At 39.6% G+C, this 19,612-nt stretch overlaps 1 protein-coding gene across 4 annotated transcripts in view; it reads right to left on the bottom strand.

Annotated features, from left to right (window-relative positions):
• Positions 1 to 19,612, bottom strand: part of TPK1 (thiamin pyrophosphokinase 1) — a 304,375-nt gene that overhangs the window by 107,208 nt on the left and 177,555 nt on the right. For all 4 annotated transcript variants that reach the window (XM_054639468.2, XM_077178868.1, XM_054639477.2 and 1 more), the window contains one exon: positions 16,579 to 16,674. In XM_054639468.2, coding sequence (XP_054495443.1) covers positions 16,579 to 16,674 — 96 coding nt within the window. The remainder of the gene's footprint in view (positions 1 to 16,578; positions 16,675 to 19,612) is intronic.

Genomic DNA, 19,612 nt, shown 5'->3' with positions numbered 1-19,612 from the left:
GGGTGGATTGATTCTCTGAAAATAATACTACTAATATGACCCACCAACACCCATCAGCTCCCTACCAGACAGCCAGCAGTAAAATGCTCCTCTCCTTCCCCAAGAGAGGCCATGGAGAAAATCAGATTTACTAACCTGGAACCACACTGAACTTAAGGTGGTTTGACAAAGGATCAGCATCCACATGTATGTTGTTTTTCTACTAAGCAATGGGACTGAAGCTCAAATATTAGCCTAGATTAGTCTTCAAGAAACCAAGCAACTACTGTAATAGTTTCTTGGTGTATATATGCCTCACCATATATGAACAAGTTTTTTTTGGCTTTGATGATTGGTACCAATATAAAAGGTAGGAATAAAGGAGATACATAGCTCCTTTGGCTTGGAATTGAAATGATGCAATAACATTCTAGAGGTGTCTTCTTTCCTTTGTAAACCCTTTGTTATTACCACACGTGTGCTTCCCATGAAGTACAGTACCCAGATCAAGTTATGAAGTTCACAGAACCTCAGAGTTCTGCGGCAGAGACTGCCAGAGAGCTGCAAGTTGAAGAAAAATGTAGCAAAAGAACCACTTCTTCTATTTTCAAGTAATACAGAATCCTGCTCAAAGTCTTACTCCTTATTCAGTTGGAACAGTGCAGTCTTGTGGATTGGTTACCAAAAAGGAAGAAAATAAACCAATATAGCATGGAGTGGAGGCATGTTGAAAAGGCATTCATAAATCAGAGGTATGGGGTTGAGTTGTGTTGGGAGAAGGATAATAAAGATATCTGAAAAGGGAATGTATCTATTATTTAGGGTTTGCATGGACTGTGAAAACGAAAAACAAGCATGTGGCAGGTATGCAAACAAACCCAGCTGGAGTATGAGAGGAACAGACAAAGAGAAAAGCTAAAATTCTGCACTTCTATGACAGTTTACAGTACCACCTTTCACTGCATAATCTTGGCAGAAGTGACAGGAATCCAGACATCAAAGGACTTTTAGAGCTTTTATTTGAAGGTCTAGGCATTCACACTTTGTTTATTGGAAAAAAAAAAACAAAACACAAAAAGACTAAGTGCAGCCAAAACCTCAAGAACCTTTTTATTCTAAAGCTATCACCTCTGCTAAAAAAAGAAAAACAACCTAAAAAACACAACACAAAAATCACAAACTAACAAAACAATCAGTTCAATCCCTGCAATCACTGCTCTTGTCACTCTACCAAGAACTTAAGAAAATGGATGTGCCATGAAAGCATGTACACAACTCTGTGTCATTCTAGAACCTAAGACAACGTGAATACCCAAGGACGGGTACATTTAGATATTCCCACACTACAGAGAATAAAGGCCATTCATTTTTGCACTATGCTTTCCTGCATACCACAGGCCACAGAATTAATCCTGTTACTGCTAATGAGCCCAGCAGGCAACATTTGACTAACACTCTGTACTTCAATTGAAATGTCCATGCTTCACTTAAATGTTCCATCACCAGTCCCCTTACACAATTTGTTTTCACTCTGTGTCATTCATTTCCTGGAAAAAAGGACATAAAATCATAAATAACTAGAGAGAACACCTTATATCATTGCAGGCACATTCTCTTGGGCTATCTATAATCTGAATAAAATGCACAGTATCTTTAAAGGCTATCAAGCTTTAACTTAGAAATAGTTGAAGATCTAAGCGTAGGATCCAGTCATCTTTAAAAGATACACCCAAATGTTAGTATGTCTTGAGAAAGTTTTAAAAGTCACTATCAAAGAGCAGGGCAGTTAATAGGGGGAGAGCAGAGAGTAAAACTTTATGCTGGCAATTCAGGGACATATCTTTTTGTTCTCCTGCAAACTGTAATTTAGAGGGTGCAGTAACCAGGGGGAGCTGAGGCTCTCACCACATCAGAATGAAGTTGCTCAGGTTCCTGCTTCCACTCTCAGAGACTACTGAAATGGACAACCTGCTGTAAACTCTTTGCAGGCTTGCTAAATTAGACACTGTGAAAGCTGGCCCAGCTGACATTCCTCTTTCTAGTATAAATGGGCTAAATACAAAGAAGATTTTCACTTTATGACTGAGGAACATGCATTTAAGGACACAGGAAGCTGGGAACTGCCTGGAGTGGGTGAAGAGAGCAATACCTAGCTTTGCAATGACAGCATCACCATGACTTGTAAGAGTGAAGTCCAATGCTCAAACTGACAGTAAATGATGCACACCCTTTTCAAAACCATGCTCATTATCTCTGATAAGAAATCCTCTCCCCAGGGAGAGGACAGACAACTCAAAGGACTTTCTTCCCCATGAGTTCACTTTTAGCCTGACAACTTGCAAACAAAAATGCCTAAGTCTCAGGGAGGTGGGCAGATGAAAGGAAACAAATTTACTAACAACAACCAGCAGCATTGAACAAACTGCAAAGAAGATCTCCCCTAAAGGAAAAAAAGAAGGCAAGAGTAATCAAGACCTTGTAAAAGTTCTGGAGTCATGACTAAGCCTCCCCCTGCTCTGAGATCATGGAGACCACCCATTGCTAATATCCAAGATATTAGTATGCCAATTTCAGGTTAGGTATCTGATTGGAACATAGTGGGTTATTAGCACCTTCTCACTTTGCTAAAATCCTTTCATCTCCACAGCCTTTCTTAATTTTCTAGAACTCATAAGATGATTTCCTTAATTTAATTTTTAAAGGAATATGACATAGACAACAAAATTATTGTAGTAATATGCATAGCATATTGGAAGTTTATTATATGTTGAAATATAGATAGATATATATATATGCACACATACATATAAGTATCTCACATTGAAAAACGAACAATTAAGCAGTAGTGTGAATGTTACATTTATTATTGCTTTATTGGTTTGTCACTTCATCAGTTTTGGGCAGTTTACAAGAAAAGCGTTTTCTTCTTCATTAGGCAATTTGTCAGCTCAGGATGTGGTTTAAGTTTTTTTCTGGTCCTTGCATCAGCTTCAGTACCAAAGACATAAAAACACACCAAGCATTTCTCTTGATAACAAATGGGCCAGAGTAGATTTTAACTCATTTGCCCATAGCGTGTGCCAGAGCTCTAGTGCCGGCCAAATAAGTAATTTTTTATATCATCCTCAAAATTGCAATGTAAATTTCATGGACTACTAAAATCCCACAATCCAATGTTAAATATGTAGCAAGATATTGTTCGCTTGAGTGGACAATGTACTGGCTCCCCAGCTCAGTGTTTTACATAAAAGGTATGGCATTAATTTCTGCAGAAATGAGATGCTGAACCACACAGCAGCATCTGAACTTTGCTCAGGTAGAATCCTCTTTACTTTAGCCAGAATTTTCTTGTTGCTTCAGTCATGTGACTCTTTCTGGGAACAAAAGCTCTCAGTCAAAGGCTACCATCCTGTCTGTGTACCTGAGATGATAACCTTCAATCAGCTTCATCCTCACCTCACTGACTCCACTAATCTATATATTACATTGTTCCAGCTCCCTCACAAAGCATTTCTTGCTTTTTATCATCATTTTCTTACCGTTTCACCCAAGTGCTTTCTCTACTGGTAATGCTTTTTATTCGAATAATAGACTAATTCTCTCTGGTAATGACAATAAGTATGCAGACAGATTGCATTTGTCTGCTTAAAGCAAGAAACATGTATGATGGTAAGATGGAAATGAAAAAGATAATCTCAAAATCCAGAAACAGACTTGAGTTGCTGGAAACATTTTTTAAGGTTGGTTTTACTATCGATTTGTGTTTACTTCTCTGGTTTAATAACTATTTCATTTTAAAAAATGAAGCTTTGGCTTTGCCCTCTTTTGCAGGTAAACAGAATGTCTGAGAGTGTATATAACATAAGCCAGCATTAGTTTTGTGGAACATGAATTTCATAACCATTGACTTAATTCTTTATTATTTAAAGAAACCTAATCAACAAAATCCTTGTGAACTGCTGGATTCGAAGCAATCTGAATTAGACTTCCTGCTTTCATGCTGAATATTTGTGTCTGACCTTGGTCAAACAATGCTCACTGTGCCTGAGGTAGGGAGGGGACACCAACAACTCCTGCTCTGCTACTGCTGGTCAACTGGAGCAAAGCTCTACAATTCTTTCTGTGTGTGAGACCAGGGTCAGTGGAATTCCTTATTGCCTAAGATTTTCTGGTGAAGGGTTTGTCCGTACTCCTGACTGCTACCATGCTGTGCTGAGTAGGTAAAAGCTACACCTCTATGAGCATTTGTTTACTGATGCTTAGGAGGAAAATGTGTGCTGATTTTGATCCAGACACATTTATTTTGTGAATGAACAAGGATTCCAGGACTATCAATCATTTGTCTTCTGGAAAATCGTAAAATCTTCTCATGTTTTAAAGCAGTATGATAAAACATTCACAAGCTAACCTTTCTCTTCCCATAACTGAACTACTGTAATCCACAGTGCGCACTGTGGTATCACCACCATGGAAATGTGAAATTAATAACTAAACTGTCATATCCCTAAGAAACTAAGTCCTGGATTTGTATGAGGAGCAGTGCAAAAGGCTTTTGAAAGATTACACTAAAATGGTCAAGCAAATATCTTCCATGATCTAATAGCCACTTAATTCCAGTGCCAAAAGCTTTGTTTGGCACATGCTGTGGTTTTATTCATTCTGAATCCTGCCTCCAGGAGTTAAAATAAGAAAATAACTACAAACTCTCATCAATGAGAATTCAAGGAAGGAAAAAAATCTTCTTCAAGAGAATCTGTTCATTGTGAGCTTTGTATCCCACATTTCTTTTAACTCTGTCTCTCAGTCTTTACCATAATAGCCTTCCTCCCCATCCCTCCAATACATTTCCATGTTGTCACAAGATGAGCAGGACAACACCAGCACAACCCACTGCTTCTCAGCCAGCAGGACCCCCACCGCCTGTGCTGATGCCTTATCCTGTGTGGATCCCACACTGTTGTATTGCACTAAATAGTTTCTTTAGTTGTTGTTTTGCACTGGGTGATGGGAAATTTGTACTGAGTATGTTATGTCATGTGGATGGTTATTTCCCCTCCCTCATCACATGGTCTCTCCCTCATACACCCCCCTGCCAATACACCCTGGTGGTCGGTTCCCTGGTTACCCCTCCCCTCGCCCCTCCCCAATGGTATCCCATTGGCTGCGGTCCTCTTCCCCCGCCCCCATCCCCTGGGGTATAAAACTCCACTGCAAGGGTGCTATGCCCTTTTTTCTATTTGGGTGGTCACTGCAACCAGCAGTGTCCTGTCCCAAGCCAATAAACAGGATACTCGTCCCCATGTGGAGAAGAGCGCTTCTCGTCCTTTATTTCTGTCTATGCAAGATTGTATGGGCTAGAGTCTGAGCTAGCTGGACTGGACTCATATAACAGCCCAGAGACACGCGGACTCTTGCACCACACCCCTCAACAAGAGCCAGCCTGCAGCCCGTGCTGGAGGTTAACCCAGTCCTGCAGCATCAACATGTGGGAAGGGAGCCTTGCCGTGGACTGTGGCTCCTGCTGCAGCCTGCTTGGCAGAGTCTTGTACAGGAAGGTCCCTGGCTACTCAGGACCTGATGGATCAGACACTGCAAGTTCTGCCTACTGGCCACAAACATGAGCTATATCCTGTATCAGTGAGAGTCTGTGCACCTTTGCACATCTCCATGAGCCCTGACAACCTCCCTTTGATTTCCCTTACAGCTCTGTGGTGGGTTAATCTCAGCTGGCTGCCTGGCATTCACCCAGCCTCTCTCACCCCCTCTCCTCAACAGGACAAGGTGAGAAAATGAGATGAGAAAGCTCATGGGTCAGGACAAGGACAGGGAAATTGTTAATTATCAACTACCATCACAGGCAAAACAGACTTGACTTGGGGAAAATTAATTTAATTTACTACCAATTAAAAATCAAATTAGAGAGGAAAAAAAAATACAAAACTAAACCCACCTTTCCATCACCCACCTTTTTTACAGGCTCAGCTTCACTCCTTCATTCCTTACTCCTCTATCTCACCATTCCCCTGAGTGGCACAGGGAAACAGGGGACTGTGGTCAGTTCATACCCGCTCCTCTCTGCTGCTCCTTCCTTCTCATGTTCTCCTACAGTTTATATATATATATATATAGTATATATATATAAATAGTATATATCTATATCTATCTATATATATACACTATATATATACACACACTATATATAAATACTACGTATATATATAGATAGTTTATATATATACGTATATATGTATATATAGACATACACACGCACACAGATATACTTTTTTTTTGTTTGTTTCATCTGAGTTAAGAGTAACGACTCAGGCACTTTCCCACTGTAACATTTAGCAGTGAAGTCTGTATAAAAGATGTCACAAGTAAGGCAGAGCTTTGGAGGACCTTCACTCTCCCACAGCAGCATCACAGAGGACATAACAGCCTGAGGCACTTGTGTCTAGCTAGGGTGAGGTATTAGCTCTGCTATTTAAAATGTTTAACCTCAGGTTCACACAGGTCTGAAGATCTCCCAATAGGTCCCAACAGAACAGTAATATTTTCAGCTGGTCTGAACATTAATCTTCATGATGAACAAGGGAATAATAACCTGTCCTATTATACTCTAGAGACAAATAGAAGACCTGAAACTAAAGATGGAAAATTTTTCCTGTGTCTCTTAGGCCCCATTCTGGGAATGGTTCCTCTTTTGAGTGATTTCACTGAATACTTGGGCAGTACACAATGACATTTTTTTTCCTAAGGGAGTTCAGACTTGCAGAGAGAAGTCTTGAATTTATACATTTGTTTCAAAGAAGCTGGACATATTTTTATACTCAAGGAAGTACATTATGATCTGAATGTCAATTTTCCTCGTCAGCGTAGTTTCAGTATTTATAGCAGGTAAGTTAAACATAGCCTGAGCAAATATACAATGTATTTTATTTTTCTACATTGTCCTCTAGACTGTATAAATTTAGCCACACACTTAAAAAGAAATGAAGCATGATTTCTTTAACTGGAGGCGCTTGTGAAGCTGTAAACCTTTTATGTTCACATTTAATTTGCAGAAAATATTGAGCTTTAATTGTTCAGTACTTAGTTGTTCAGTTGTTTAAAAAAGAAATTTGATGGGTTCTTTAGTCAAGCTGAAGAGACCATCCCCTGTCAGTGGCAAAGTAAAAGGCAGGTGATTTAATAAGGAATATCTTGAGCATCAGAACTAGCAAAGCCTGGTTGCCAGGGCAGCTCTGCTATGAAGACCCTTCAAGTCCCTATCTTTGTTGAGCTGCCTTATTTTACTGTGGGAATACTGTAGGGGCCTTTCATATGTTACCAGGCTGCCTCATTTTCTCAATATTTTTAAGAGTTAAATTACTATACACCCCTCTGCCCCTTCTTGAACAGCACTGGTATCAGCAAAGAGGTGCAGAGTTAAATGTCAGGAAAAGCCAAAGGACTGCAGAAAACAATGAGGCCTCAGGCTAAAACATTTCTGTGTAGCACCAGCCACACACTTTTACTTCAGAATGGTTTTAATACCTTCCTCTCCCCTCTGTGCCAATACTCCTTTCTAGGTAAGGAAAGGAAAAGAAGAGGAAGAGCCACCACTGCTTCAAAAGCTTTTACCAATATTACAATTTCACTGTTTCTCTAGGCTGTTCAAAGGCCATACAACATTATAAAAAGAGGGAATATGTCATGGCAAAAAAACCCTAAATAATCCAAAACCAGTAAGGAAGAATTCTGATATACATTACTTAGGTTAAATAATTTTATTTGAATAGCCATTTATTTGAATATAGGATAAAAAAAGAAGCCACAGAAAAAGTCAATTTGTTGATTGATTCACCCTCTGCTTTAAGGACCAGATCACTTTCATGAAGTTATGAAAGTGTGCTCTCTAAAGCCAGTGTTTCCTATACTCAGGAATGTAGAAAACTGCTAGAAGTTTTTATGAAACTATCTCTGCAACAGCCAAAACACCTGTCATTCTCGACAGGCATCTCAATTTAGTAAAAAGAAACCAATTTGAGTTGTAAAAAATGCTCTATTATAATCTGCAGTTAAAAATTATCATATTAGCTCAAATTTCTTAATATGCTTAACAATAAACTTACATTCCATTAACTAAACAGAATCTAATAAAAACAGTTGTAACTTATGGGAGATTTCATTACACCACAGCATTCATGTGTCAAGCAAAGAAAAAGCCAAACCCAAGTTTATTTATGAAAATCTCAGGCAACAACCTGAGGTCTCAGTCCTTGAATTGCAAAAAAATTGCTGGTGTCAAAAGACGTGGCTGTTCAAGATCTCCCCCTACAATATCCATGATCTCGACCGTGCCCATGCAAGTATGACAGTCTTTTGAGGATAATGATATGTCCTTGTAGCCCAACCACTTTCCCAGCATGGGGGCAGTTAGATCAGCAATAGCTGCTCTCAGGGAAGCTGTGCTCCTGCAAAGCAGAAGGGGCTGAAAGGGGGAGGAGAATCACATCTCCTATGAGAAAGTCACAAACAGAGCAAAATTGGTGGTTGCAAAGGGAACAGTACATTGCCTGTAGTAACCACACGCTTTCTGCTTCAAACATATTTAGCCTTTAACTAAGTTGAGAGAACAGTTGCTAGCTTCCTCATTAGCTTCTGCAGTCTGGTTAATGAGCATATCCTTGATCTCTTGAATCCCCTGAACTGCCTAAATAAACAGTATTTTTCCCCTTGCTCTTACTCTCCCCAAAGCTTGATATGGGATCTAACTTTTTTAAACAAACGAACTGAAATCAATGTGTTGTCCAGAATCACTGCCCTGTTTATGTCTTAAAAAATTATAACCATAGGTCCAATACAAGCCCCAGTAGAGCATACAAGGATTATATCAGAAAATTTCTTGGTATGTGATGCACTGTGTTCTTGCAGACACCCATACTGCATAAAATTATTTGAAGGCAAAGATACTCAGTGTGTCTTGATGCTCACAGCTATAGAGGAACAGGAAGACACTTTACATATTAGGGTTTCTCTTTGGGAACTGGCAGGTTCTGATATCCTGTATTATAAGAAATGGATTTTGCCATCCCTTTACAATGGGAAGCATTAAAATAATTCAGCAGTGGGAAAGATGGATTAGATACTGCATTCCTTGAAGGCAGACTTGGACCGTAAGAGTTAAAATAGTCTTCAAGGATATGTCTGATGCCCTGTCATGGTTTGACACTGGCACAATGCCAGTGCCTCCATGAGAATACTCTCTTCCTGGTTTCTGCTGTGAGACGTGACCAGGAATAAGCAAATCAGGCTCCTACTTAGGAAAAAAATTTATTAACTAAACTACAAGGGAAAGGGGAAAAAAAGAAACACACAAGGAAAATGAAAACTTCACAAATACATCTCCTCATCCTCCCCACCAAATTCCCAGTACAATACATCCCCCAAATCATCGACTCTCAGTCCGGCACCACCCTTCAGAATACTCAATCCTCAGTTCATCAAGAGGAGAAGGAGTCCTTCTTGTGCCAATGGTGACCTCTTCCTTTCATGTCCAGTGCTCTCACCACTGAACACGGGCCAGAGCTGCTTCTAGGGTCAACTTTTAAGGATGCTTCATCCCACTCCAAAAAGGCACAGTCTCAACTTTGGGACATCTGTCCCCCCCATATTTTTCATCCCCTGGGGCCGAGGGGTACCCACACCGAACCCTCTTGGTCCTGAGGCATTGCCTCCCCCTAGAATGCAGTCTCTGTATCACAAGGAAACATGGCTCTGTCCATGGCTACACAAAAAGAGTCCAGCATAAGCTACTCCATCATCTCTTCCACCTGAGTTCTTCTCTATTTCTCTCGTGACCCATTTCCTCTTATCTCATGTCTATCTCTCTTCTCATTCAGCTCCAGGAGGATTAGCAACTGTAAGGGTTAAAAATCTGAGGCTCCATCTGTCCGGAACTCCCACGGCTGCCCAGGCGGGCACCTTCTCACCGCTCCCCCCCTTCTCCTTCTTGGCCGGCCAAGCACAGGCACAGGCTCTCTCTCTGTCTCTCCTGGGTGGGGGAATGGCTGCCCGATGCCTCTCAGTGCTCCTCCACCCTTCCATCCTGCAGGGGCCTTCCCCTCCCTTCTGCCCAGGGCCCGGCCTACCTCACCCGGCCCCATGGCTGCCCCTGCCCCGCCCAGCCCACAGCCGAGCAGGGGAGCTCTGAACCTTTCACTGACCGGAACCCAAGAGAGCCTCCCAGGGGAGAGCCCTGCTTTAACCCCGTGTTCTCAGAGGCGGATCCAATGTCCCAATGGCCACATTAGGTGCCAGTATTAAAATCTGAGCATCCATTGGCCTAACCACAGCATCCCAGAAAACGTATTTCCTGTCAAACCACCACACACCCTAAAGGAGGGATTTACTGCTGTTGAAAAGTATTACGAAATTCTGCATTTTAGAAGTGGAATTAGCAGGAAACACTTCAGATTCATTTGTTTCTTTTGGACAGGAAAGGTTTATGAAGAAGATTACTATTAATAACTCATGAAAAATCTTTTGATGCAACACTTGACAGAATAAGAACCTTTTCATTACACATATTTAACTTCCCCTAAAATATATCTCATTTGCATTTTTATTCTCCTGTGAAGCATTAAGAAGAAAAACTCAGAAGTGCCACCAAAAGAGAACAGGTTTATTCTCAGCCCTTCCTTCTAGATAGGATTTGGCAATAAATCCACAAGCTTCAGTGTCCTTATGGTCCTTCAGGTCCAGTGGTGAGGCACTGGGACCGGTTCCAGGGAAAAGTTATGGATGCCCCATCCTTGGAAGTGCTCCAGGCCAGGCTGGATGGGACCCTGAGTAATCTGGTCTAGCTGAAGGTGTCCCTGCCTGTGGCCGTGGGTTGGAACTAAATGATCCTTAAGATACCTTCTCACCCAAAACATCCTGTGATTCTGTGATTCTTACAAAAGCTTCACATTTCAGCTTCATGTCAGCTTTGGGATTTTCCAGTCTGCCTCTCCCCCCTAGTCTGGTATTTTTGTAACTTCCCTATTCTCAAATCCTGGTAACAGACTATCCTCATTTCTCATCTTTGCTTTAAGAGCCATTCCCACTACTCTTCTGGATACCCAAAAGTCTTCAGAAATGAAAACAGGTAGTGTTCCATCTTGAAATTACCAGCTACCAACATGAGCAGCAAAATTATGATTTATTCAGGAAAGGAAACTGATCTATTTGCTGCTAAAAAAAGCCACATATCAGGAATAAGCTCAGCTGGTAGCCAAAACCAAAACTAAACCAAATAGAGCCCAGTATTTCAATAATTATACCTTTTCTCTGTGGGACTTGTCTTTATGTAAAAAATTACTCTCTTTTAAAATAACATCTGATTTTTGTTTTAGGGTACTTTGGGTTTTCCTTCAGGGCCTTTTTTCCTCATATAAAGACAAACCAAAGAGGGCTTAGTAGGGTGTTTGAACACTGCATAGCTGAAGGTGATACATAAACATCACTGTCTTCTCTTTGGCACTTTATAAACACAGGACTTCACTAACTTGTTTAGCCTTGCTCAATATAAAAGAAAATGGACTGATTTGACACTTTTTTTAAAAGTAGAAAGGGAAGAAGGCTTGCATTCACTTAAAAGAATTAATGCCCTAGACTGCTGACTGATTGAACCTCTGAAGCGTGATTTTAAAATGGAAATGTTAGTAGAGTATCCCTTTATTGCCAAGGGTTTTTAGGAAGAGTTGGTTTGGATATTTTCCCTTTTTCATACTGACACTGGTGCTTTTATCAATTTAAACACACTAACATTAAACCACTAAAAGGCGTGTGGGTTTCAATAAAACTCATTTTTTATATCTTCAGCCCATATAACCAAATGAGCTGCTTTAACTTTTTTTAAGCAGAAAAGATAATAAAGCTAAATTAAAAGTCCCAGAGCTTAGTTTTAAGACTAAATTGTATTTTAGATGAAACAGTTAAGGAAAGTACAGTTTGTAACTCTGAAATAAAGATAATGGCTTAAATCTATCTTTATATTATGAGTATTCTTCTTCGAGCTGCAAAATTGATAAACACCCTCTCAGTTCTCACTGGCATTAGCTGCTACAAGCTGAGACCAGAGATGCTGTTATTGAAAGAGCATTTGATGAATATTGGGAATTGGAGGATCTTTCCCAAGTATACCACTAGCATGCTGGTAGGCTGTGGACAAAGTGCTTTTGTACTTCTGCTTTCCAATCTGCAAATCAAAGATAATAGCACACACTTCTAATGCAAGATCTGTTGATCCCTAAATAAGAGTTATTGTAAGCTTGCCTATCATTTTGCCTGTTCAGTTGGTTTCTTGAAATAGCTTATGTTAAGATGAGAGAAAATTAAGAACAGAAAGTAGTACCAGACAGACATAAGTTTATTTGAAGGTCTTGTAATGAAGAAAGGAAAGCACTCACATAACTACAGAATGAATAAAATAGTGATTAAAGCAGTAAAGCAAAATGTGCACACCTAATAGACCATAAACAATGTGAAAGACACACACAGCAGCAATAAAGACAGAGTTATTAGGACATTTAAAAAGCACCAATTAGGGCCAGGAAGGAACACTACCAGAAAAGATGTGCATTTATATACGTACTTGCATGTGCATGTGTGTGCATGCATACTCACAGTCATGCAGAAAGAGAAAGAAAAATATCTAAGAGCCTTTAGGTTGGAAAGAAACTTCAGGAGTCAAATTCTTCTGGTGTTACTTCATTGTTTCACCCATCCAATAGAAATGCAATTCACAAATGAATTAGGGCTGTGGAGAGGGAAGATTGAGACTGATTCTAGCTTGCACATATGCAGGGTACTGCCTTTTCTAAAATTCACTGCAGTATGTAATTATATATACATATAATTAGGTGACTTAGATCTCACAAAATGACTGCAATGCTGCTTTCTGCATGACTTGGCTTTGCAACCAAAATATGCAATGTAAATCAGAAATTAATTACCCTGAGGATTCAGAAACTATTCTAAGAGTGTTTATTTGAAAAATAAGGAAAAAGCAGTCATGAATTTGGCTAATTATTCCAGAAGACAGAATTCCTGCTCTTTATGTTGAGCAAGGAGTTCAAAAACTAACAAGGTATTTTTTCTCCCTGATTTGCATCTCAGCTGACTATCAACTCTAGCTACATATTTCCTTGTGGAAAAGAAATTTCTAAGGCTCTTATCAAACTAACTACCAGTAAAAATCTAAGCTTTTTTTGCATCCTTCTTTACAAGTAGGGGCACTGAGTGTCTACCTCACCTGCATTCTCACTCAGCTGACCTCCAAGAAAGCTGTTTGACACAGTTGTCTTTCAATATGTTATTCCTCTATTCAAAAGTTATTTCTTCAGAAGCTATTTGGATGAACAGGAAGAAAGAAAAGGAGGAGGATAAAGGCACAGAGACATAGAAAGTAAATTACACAAACCTAATCCCTTCGGAACAAAATATCATCTGCATATGTTCAAGTGAGCTCAAAAACCTCCATGACATAGAACTTCCATAGAGGTGACTGATAAATCAGAGCAGAAATTTTAATCCATTCAGTATAGCAGGTAAATGCTAATTTATTCTCTGACCAATGGAGGGAGGCCTGTTTTAAACACCTCAGCTACTCACACTTGAATTTCATCCAGACAAACTACCTTGTGGGATTGTGGATCCAAGGTATGCACTGAATGCAATTAACTTCCCAGCTTAACATATTGCTACTCAGAAATAGCAGCAAACACAGCAGGACTGTGGCATCAATTTTTTAAAGATACTAAAGAGATACCTTCCTTGTTTCATACCTTCAACTATAAATCACATGAAAACAAATTTGTAGTGTCTCTTTGTCTTATTCCTCTTTGACAAGTGCTTTAAATAGAGTGGGGAAAAAAACAAAAACAAAACTGGAGACAAACATATTTTTTCTGGCACCTGGAAGACATATTCCACTTAGTTAATACTCTCTGCTAAAGAAAAAGCTTTTATGACATTTTGCAGAAGGAAGATAACTCCACTTTGTGACATGCAAGTTTGTCCTTGAGGTCAAAAAACACAAATGCAGATGAAGAACCCCGTCTGTATCCACTTCTAATTTTCAGATCCTGGACTGCCTTTTCTTCTCAGCTGTGTGTGTACCTCTCAGGTGACCACAGAATTCAACAGCAGCTTTCTTTGCTGAAAATATTTGCATTCTCCTCAAAGATTTTAGGTCTATGGCCGGAACAGTCTGTTGTCATACCACTTGACATTTTTTATGGCAGAATTGTTACCCATAAAGAAACCTAAATTAAGTGCAAATTTAGGTATTTAAAGAGGCTAGAGTTTCAGAAGAGCCAAGAGGTTGCATGCATAAACTGAGGCCAGTGTATTTTGCAAGCGCTCAGAATCTCTGTGTCATTCAGGGACCAGACATCAAGTTACTCTCTGCATCATCAGAACATTCTGAAGAACCATCAAACCTCCTACTAAAGAATTACAACCAATACTTCTGAACAAAGGGCAAATTAGAAACTGAACTAATACTTTATGGAATTATGATACAGTTTAGTCTTACGTTTGCTTAAGTTTCACATTTTATCTCCCTAAGTGGAGTCAATGACTTCAAATTCCTTACTCAGAGAATGCAGAAGAGCAGAAGCAGAAATGCATTATGCTTTATCTAGAGTGCATGAATAAGATAGCATCTTATTATGTTTTATGGAACAGGCACAGCAAACAAGAAGTAGCTAGCATTTAATGAACATGGTGCTTAGTTTTATAAAATTTATCTGTGTTACTTCTTTCACCTCTGAAGAACTCAGATTGTATTTAAAGCACATCTCTTACATGTAACACCATACAATTATAACTGAACTGAAATTTTAGATTTAGTGCATTGGCATGAACACTGCACAATTGCTGCAATTACACTCAGGCTTGTACTTTAAAAAATATCCTCAAAGATCACAATGTGGTTTTCTTTAGTCAACTAAACACAGCTTTACTGTGAGAGTGATCACAGAACTCTAACTTTTACAAATAGACTACTTATTGTTTAAACACACCTGCTGTAGCTGTCATATTCCCATTGCTCTCATTTTAACCACACATTGATTATTCATCATAAAACCTCTTGTAACAGCTTAAAAAAATTTCCTCTCTAGTAATAGCTGGGATTGAACTGAATCCAAGAAGTGTTTAAGTTCTTCTTCATTGAAAGGGCATTTCTATTAAGAGGAAAGCACCTTACTTGCCAAATTCAAAACAAATCCTAGGCATAGGTGGCTCATCTGTTCCAATGGCACTCATTACCATTCCTGTCCTAGATGCAAAGACACGTCTCTGAGCTCTCATGATGAAAAATTATAGGGGGAAAGAAAATAAACTGTTTTATAAAGAGTTTCCTGGCTCACAGCCAGACAGTAAGACAAGTGTATGGTGAAACCATCCCATCTCTGTCTATACTGATGGAGAAAAAAAAACCCTGATGAACAACAGCATTTTATTGAGATGCAATTGCAGATGGGTATTCTGTGACAGCATTCCGAAGTGTCCCACGGACATTTGTTGTCTTTAGAAGAACAAGAAGTTTTAAAGCAGCTTAAGCAAAAACTGGTGAATTTTTTATCAGCCTGGAGTGAGGAGGGAAGAAGGAGAGAAGGGTATAGGCATTTCAATCCCCTGCTGCTTTGTTGGAGAATGGTGATCTCAGGAAATTGACAACCTTCTTATCCTGCTACAATGAAAATGGGAAAAGAGGTTTACACATCCCTTTCCATGTTGTGCTATTCTTTTAATTTTCCTACAGGCCTCTTGTCCTCACTGTGGGTGAAGGATGCAGCAGCTGCTCCCTCTCTTCACTCATACATGAAGAGCAGAAGAGAGAGGTCAGCTCTTATGAATCACTATTCCATTGAGAGGAAAGGGCAGCAATCCCAAGAGCTCATCTGCCACCGACTCATCACATTTGAAAATTCCCAAGGAATTTCACCTGTGCATCTCAGAGACAAAACAAGAGGGCCTCCTGTAGAAGGGGAAAGGGAATGTTGACTCCCTTGTCTTTCCCATGAAAAGAGATGGTCAACTCCATATGGCTTCTTTTAAGTTTAGTGCACTGGTTGCTCTGCAAAGTCTGCCTTTGATTCCAAGGGAACATTTTGCAGAAGGAAGTATTGCTTACCATTTGTAACGTTGGTATGACAAGATTTCCCCTCTCCATTTCACCCTTGAAAGGTTAGAGAAAGGGGAATGAACACGAACATCAAGACTTAGTGTGCCAAGACTTGAAAATATATTTACATGCCAAAGTGGAACTCTTGCTTTGAACACCAGCCACAACAGCCTTCTGCACTTTGGGTAGTTCATTAACAGAAATCAATACAAGCTGCCTTTTAAGAAAGCTAACACTTGTTCATCGACACACTTTGTAATTCCTTTTAGCAGAAGCATCAATGCTTACAAATGTGCAGTAACTTATGGCAAAACTACAGGATGTCAAGGCTATGGAAAATAGTTTCATTTCAGTGCAAACTTGAAAGATTAACCTAAATACAATGAGAAAAAGAGTAATTACTAAGAAACACAGAAAGAAAAAAAAAGTGTTGTCTTTACCTGGAGGCCCTTCTTCTCTATCTTTTTCTGGAGTATCTGAAGGCACTTGGTGAAATCTGTGAGGTCCTGATCCATGGTCTCAATTAACTCACATCCCTAGTGAAGAAGCAACAAAACAGAGAGAGAAAAAAAAGTCAGTAATTTTTCAAATTTAAGAACTAATGACATCTTTGGTGAAATTAACTGCAGACAACCACTCAGAGTCTCTGCATGGAGATGCAGGATTAAGCAAAAGACTCTTACAGAGCCCAATAACTGTAGGTCCCAGTTCAACTAGTTATTATGAAGCAGCAGCTTGATAGGTCCAGGAGTATATACTCAAAGCCATTTGAGTACATCTGTGAATTTGGATAAGTATGTTTTACAGTGGTCTGCTGGATGGACAAATTCTGGTGTAGTGAGCCCTGGGTGATTGGTAATTTTCAGGAAAATGACTGTCCTCTCTGGTGCTGCACTTACTATGTCTCTGCTACATACATTCAAATCTGTATAAATGTGAGCACACAGAAGTGTTCAAGCACCCCAGAAACAGTGCAGTTGTACTGCAGTCAATTTGCAATGGTTCAACAACAATTTCCTTGCACTGGGGTATTATGGCTGAGAACATGTTAGAGAAGAGCAGGAGTTCAGATTTCTTAACTGAAAGCTAAGGCAATTCCTAAGCCTCTGATAAAAAGCTGAGTCAGGAGAAGGGAAGTGTATCTACCTCATAAAGTCACTATTCAAAGAGGTTTAAGGAATAAAAAATATCTAATACGGCATTATGAATTAAAATTAGAATCATACACATTGGATTTAGACTTTCCCTCTCCTACTACTTCAAGGTTCCCTTAAAAGCCTCCTAGCTTTGTCTTACTTGACAGATTTTATGCTTCTGCTATACACAATAACAACTGATAAGAGAAAAGCATTCAGAATACAGAATCTTTGTATGTGTGCCTCTGTGTATAAAGTACATCACTCTGTTACATCAGAAAAAACCCCAAACAACAAAGCCAACATAAAAATGTTAAAGTTGCCTTTACCTTGGTGATAAAAATAAAGGTAGAGAAGACAAAATTTACAAGATTAGTGAGGGCACCGAATTTAGTGAATATCATGCAACAAAGTAACAAGCCTCCAATAGGAAGACACACTATCACTGAAATGCTTTCCCACACAGCCAGACTGCATATAAAACCAAATAAAGTCATCAGGCAGTAGGAGATTAGGATAAAGTAGAAGAGAAAAGTGAAAAGATAATAACAGGTTTTCTATTACACTTCTCAAAAACTTCTGAAAGAAAGCTGGTCAAAAGTAGCAGCCTCTTTCTGAGACCTCATATTGCTCTAAATATTTTTTTCAAGTAGTAATAATAGGCTTGCCAAGATGAAGCATCATGTAGCTGCAACAGCACATGTAATCAGAGACCTCCATTGCAGAAGTGATGCTGCTTCCCCTGCAAAGTGGTGAGGGAAAAGGTGCGTGGATTCTGCACTCAGTGCTAAGCACAAAACTATTTAAAAAGCTGCCATAGCTTCACTTTTCTCTGGAAAAGACCAAAAATGTAAAATTGGCGGGGGGGGGGGGGGGGACATGACACAGGCCATCTGGAGCCCATAATGAACATGTGAGTTTGGCAACAGCAGCCAGAGATACCCAGGGAGCCCAGGAAAGGTAGAGGGTTGTTCAGTCCCACTCAGTCCCACTCAGAAAGCTCAGTCAGATCTGAAAACCACTGAAGGGAACTTGTTTATCAAAGCTACTCTAAATGAAAAGGTGTCCCATTCACTAAGAATGGGGTGCTCTCTCAAACAGTCTTGATATCAGCACTGATAGTGGGAAGAGAGACCAAGCTGTGAGAAACCATAAACAGACAGACAGGACCTCAGTATTTCTCAGACAGCCTCTGAGCAGCTTGAGAACATGACAGATGAAGACTAAATCAGCAGCAGGGACAGCTACTGCTGAGTATGGGAGAAGACACAACCTCAGCTGCCAGCTCTTAAATTAGCAGTAGAGAAGTCAAGCCTTTTATCTTTTGCCAGGGCCATTCCTTGGCTTCACAGCATTGGCAGAAGCAAGCAGTTTATAGATACCAATTTATGAATGAAAAATTTAATCCCCATTCTCCCTTAGCAAAATACTTCTTCCTCCAGGCATTAACAAATTAACAAACCTGATCTTGAACAGTTAGGTTTGTCAGCAGAAGGTAGGCTGCAATTCTACTTTCCACATAAGGAATATCAAGGTGTCTGGGTTTTTTTTTTTGGTTGGGTTTTTTTTTGTTTGTTTGTTTGGGGGTTTTTTGGTTTTTTTTTTTTTTTTTGTGGTTTTTCTTTTTGTGATTTTTTTTTAATGATGTCCTACAACACTTTAAACTATGACTTATTATTTTATGCCACTACTAGAAACATTACTCTTAAGTTTAATTCTTGCCTAGCGTCTCAGGATGTTCTTTGACAAAAAATTATTCTAGAGGAACTGCAAGGCACTACCAAGGCAAGATAACATTAGCATAGTGATTGGAGGGCACTGAAGGTCATTCTGCTCCCAGAGAAAACTCTGCTGCACCATGCATAGACAACGTATGTCCTGCTACTGTCTTCTGTGCAAATTCACAATAAAAGGCCTCAAACACCTAGCACTGGAATGCAGTGTGAATATGTGAATGGGATGTCAGATGCACTATTCATTAAAGGCAGTACCTGTGAGTACAGTAAGAGCTGGTGCTTGTAAGTGCCTGGAGCTGTTTACTGACTACATTACTCACCCATACCTTTAATGCTTTACACAAGCACTGCTATAGGTCATCATGTCAAAAAATGTTGATAGAGTGCTACCATTAAAGCCACCACTTTCTTCAAATTAAACTGTAATTTCTCATTCTCTTTCCACATCAAAGAGATAGCCAGTTGTAGAATTGGCAGAGATTTTAATACTGCTCCTTTTGCCACAATGTCAAAGAGACTGGTATGGTTAGATTGAACAGGGGAGGGGACAAGCAGCAGAACTGGATCCTCCATCCTCTTTACAGTCTTGCTGAAATTAATGC

This window comes from Agelaius phoeniceus, chromosome 1 (genome assembly GCF_051311805.1).
Source record: "Agelaius phoeniceus isolate bAgePho1 chromosome 1, bAgePho1.hap1, whole genome shotgun sequence".
Taxonomy (NCBI): Eukaryota; Metazoa; Chordata; class Aves; order Passeriformes; family Icteridae; genus Agelaius; species Agelaius phoeniceus.
Note: the sequence above shows the minus strand (reverse complement) of the source record. Positions and strands in the feature narration are given on the sequence as shown.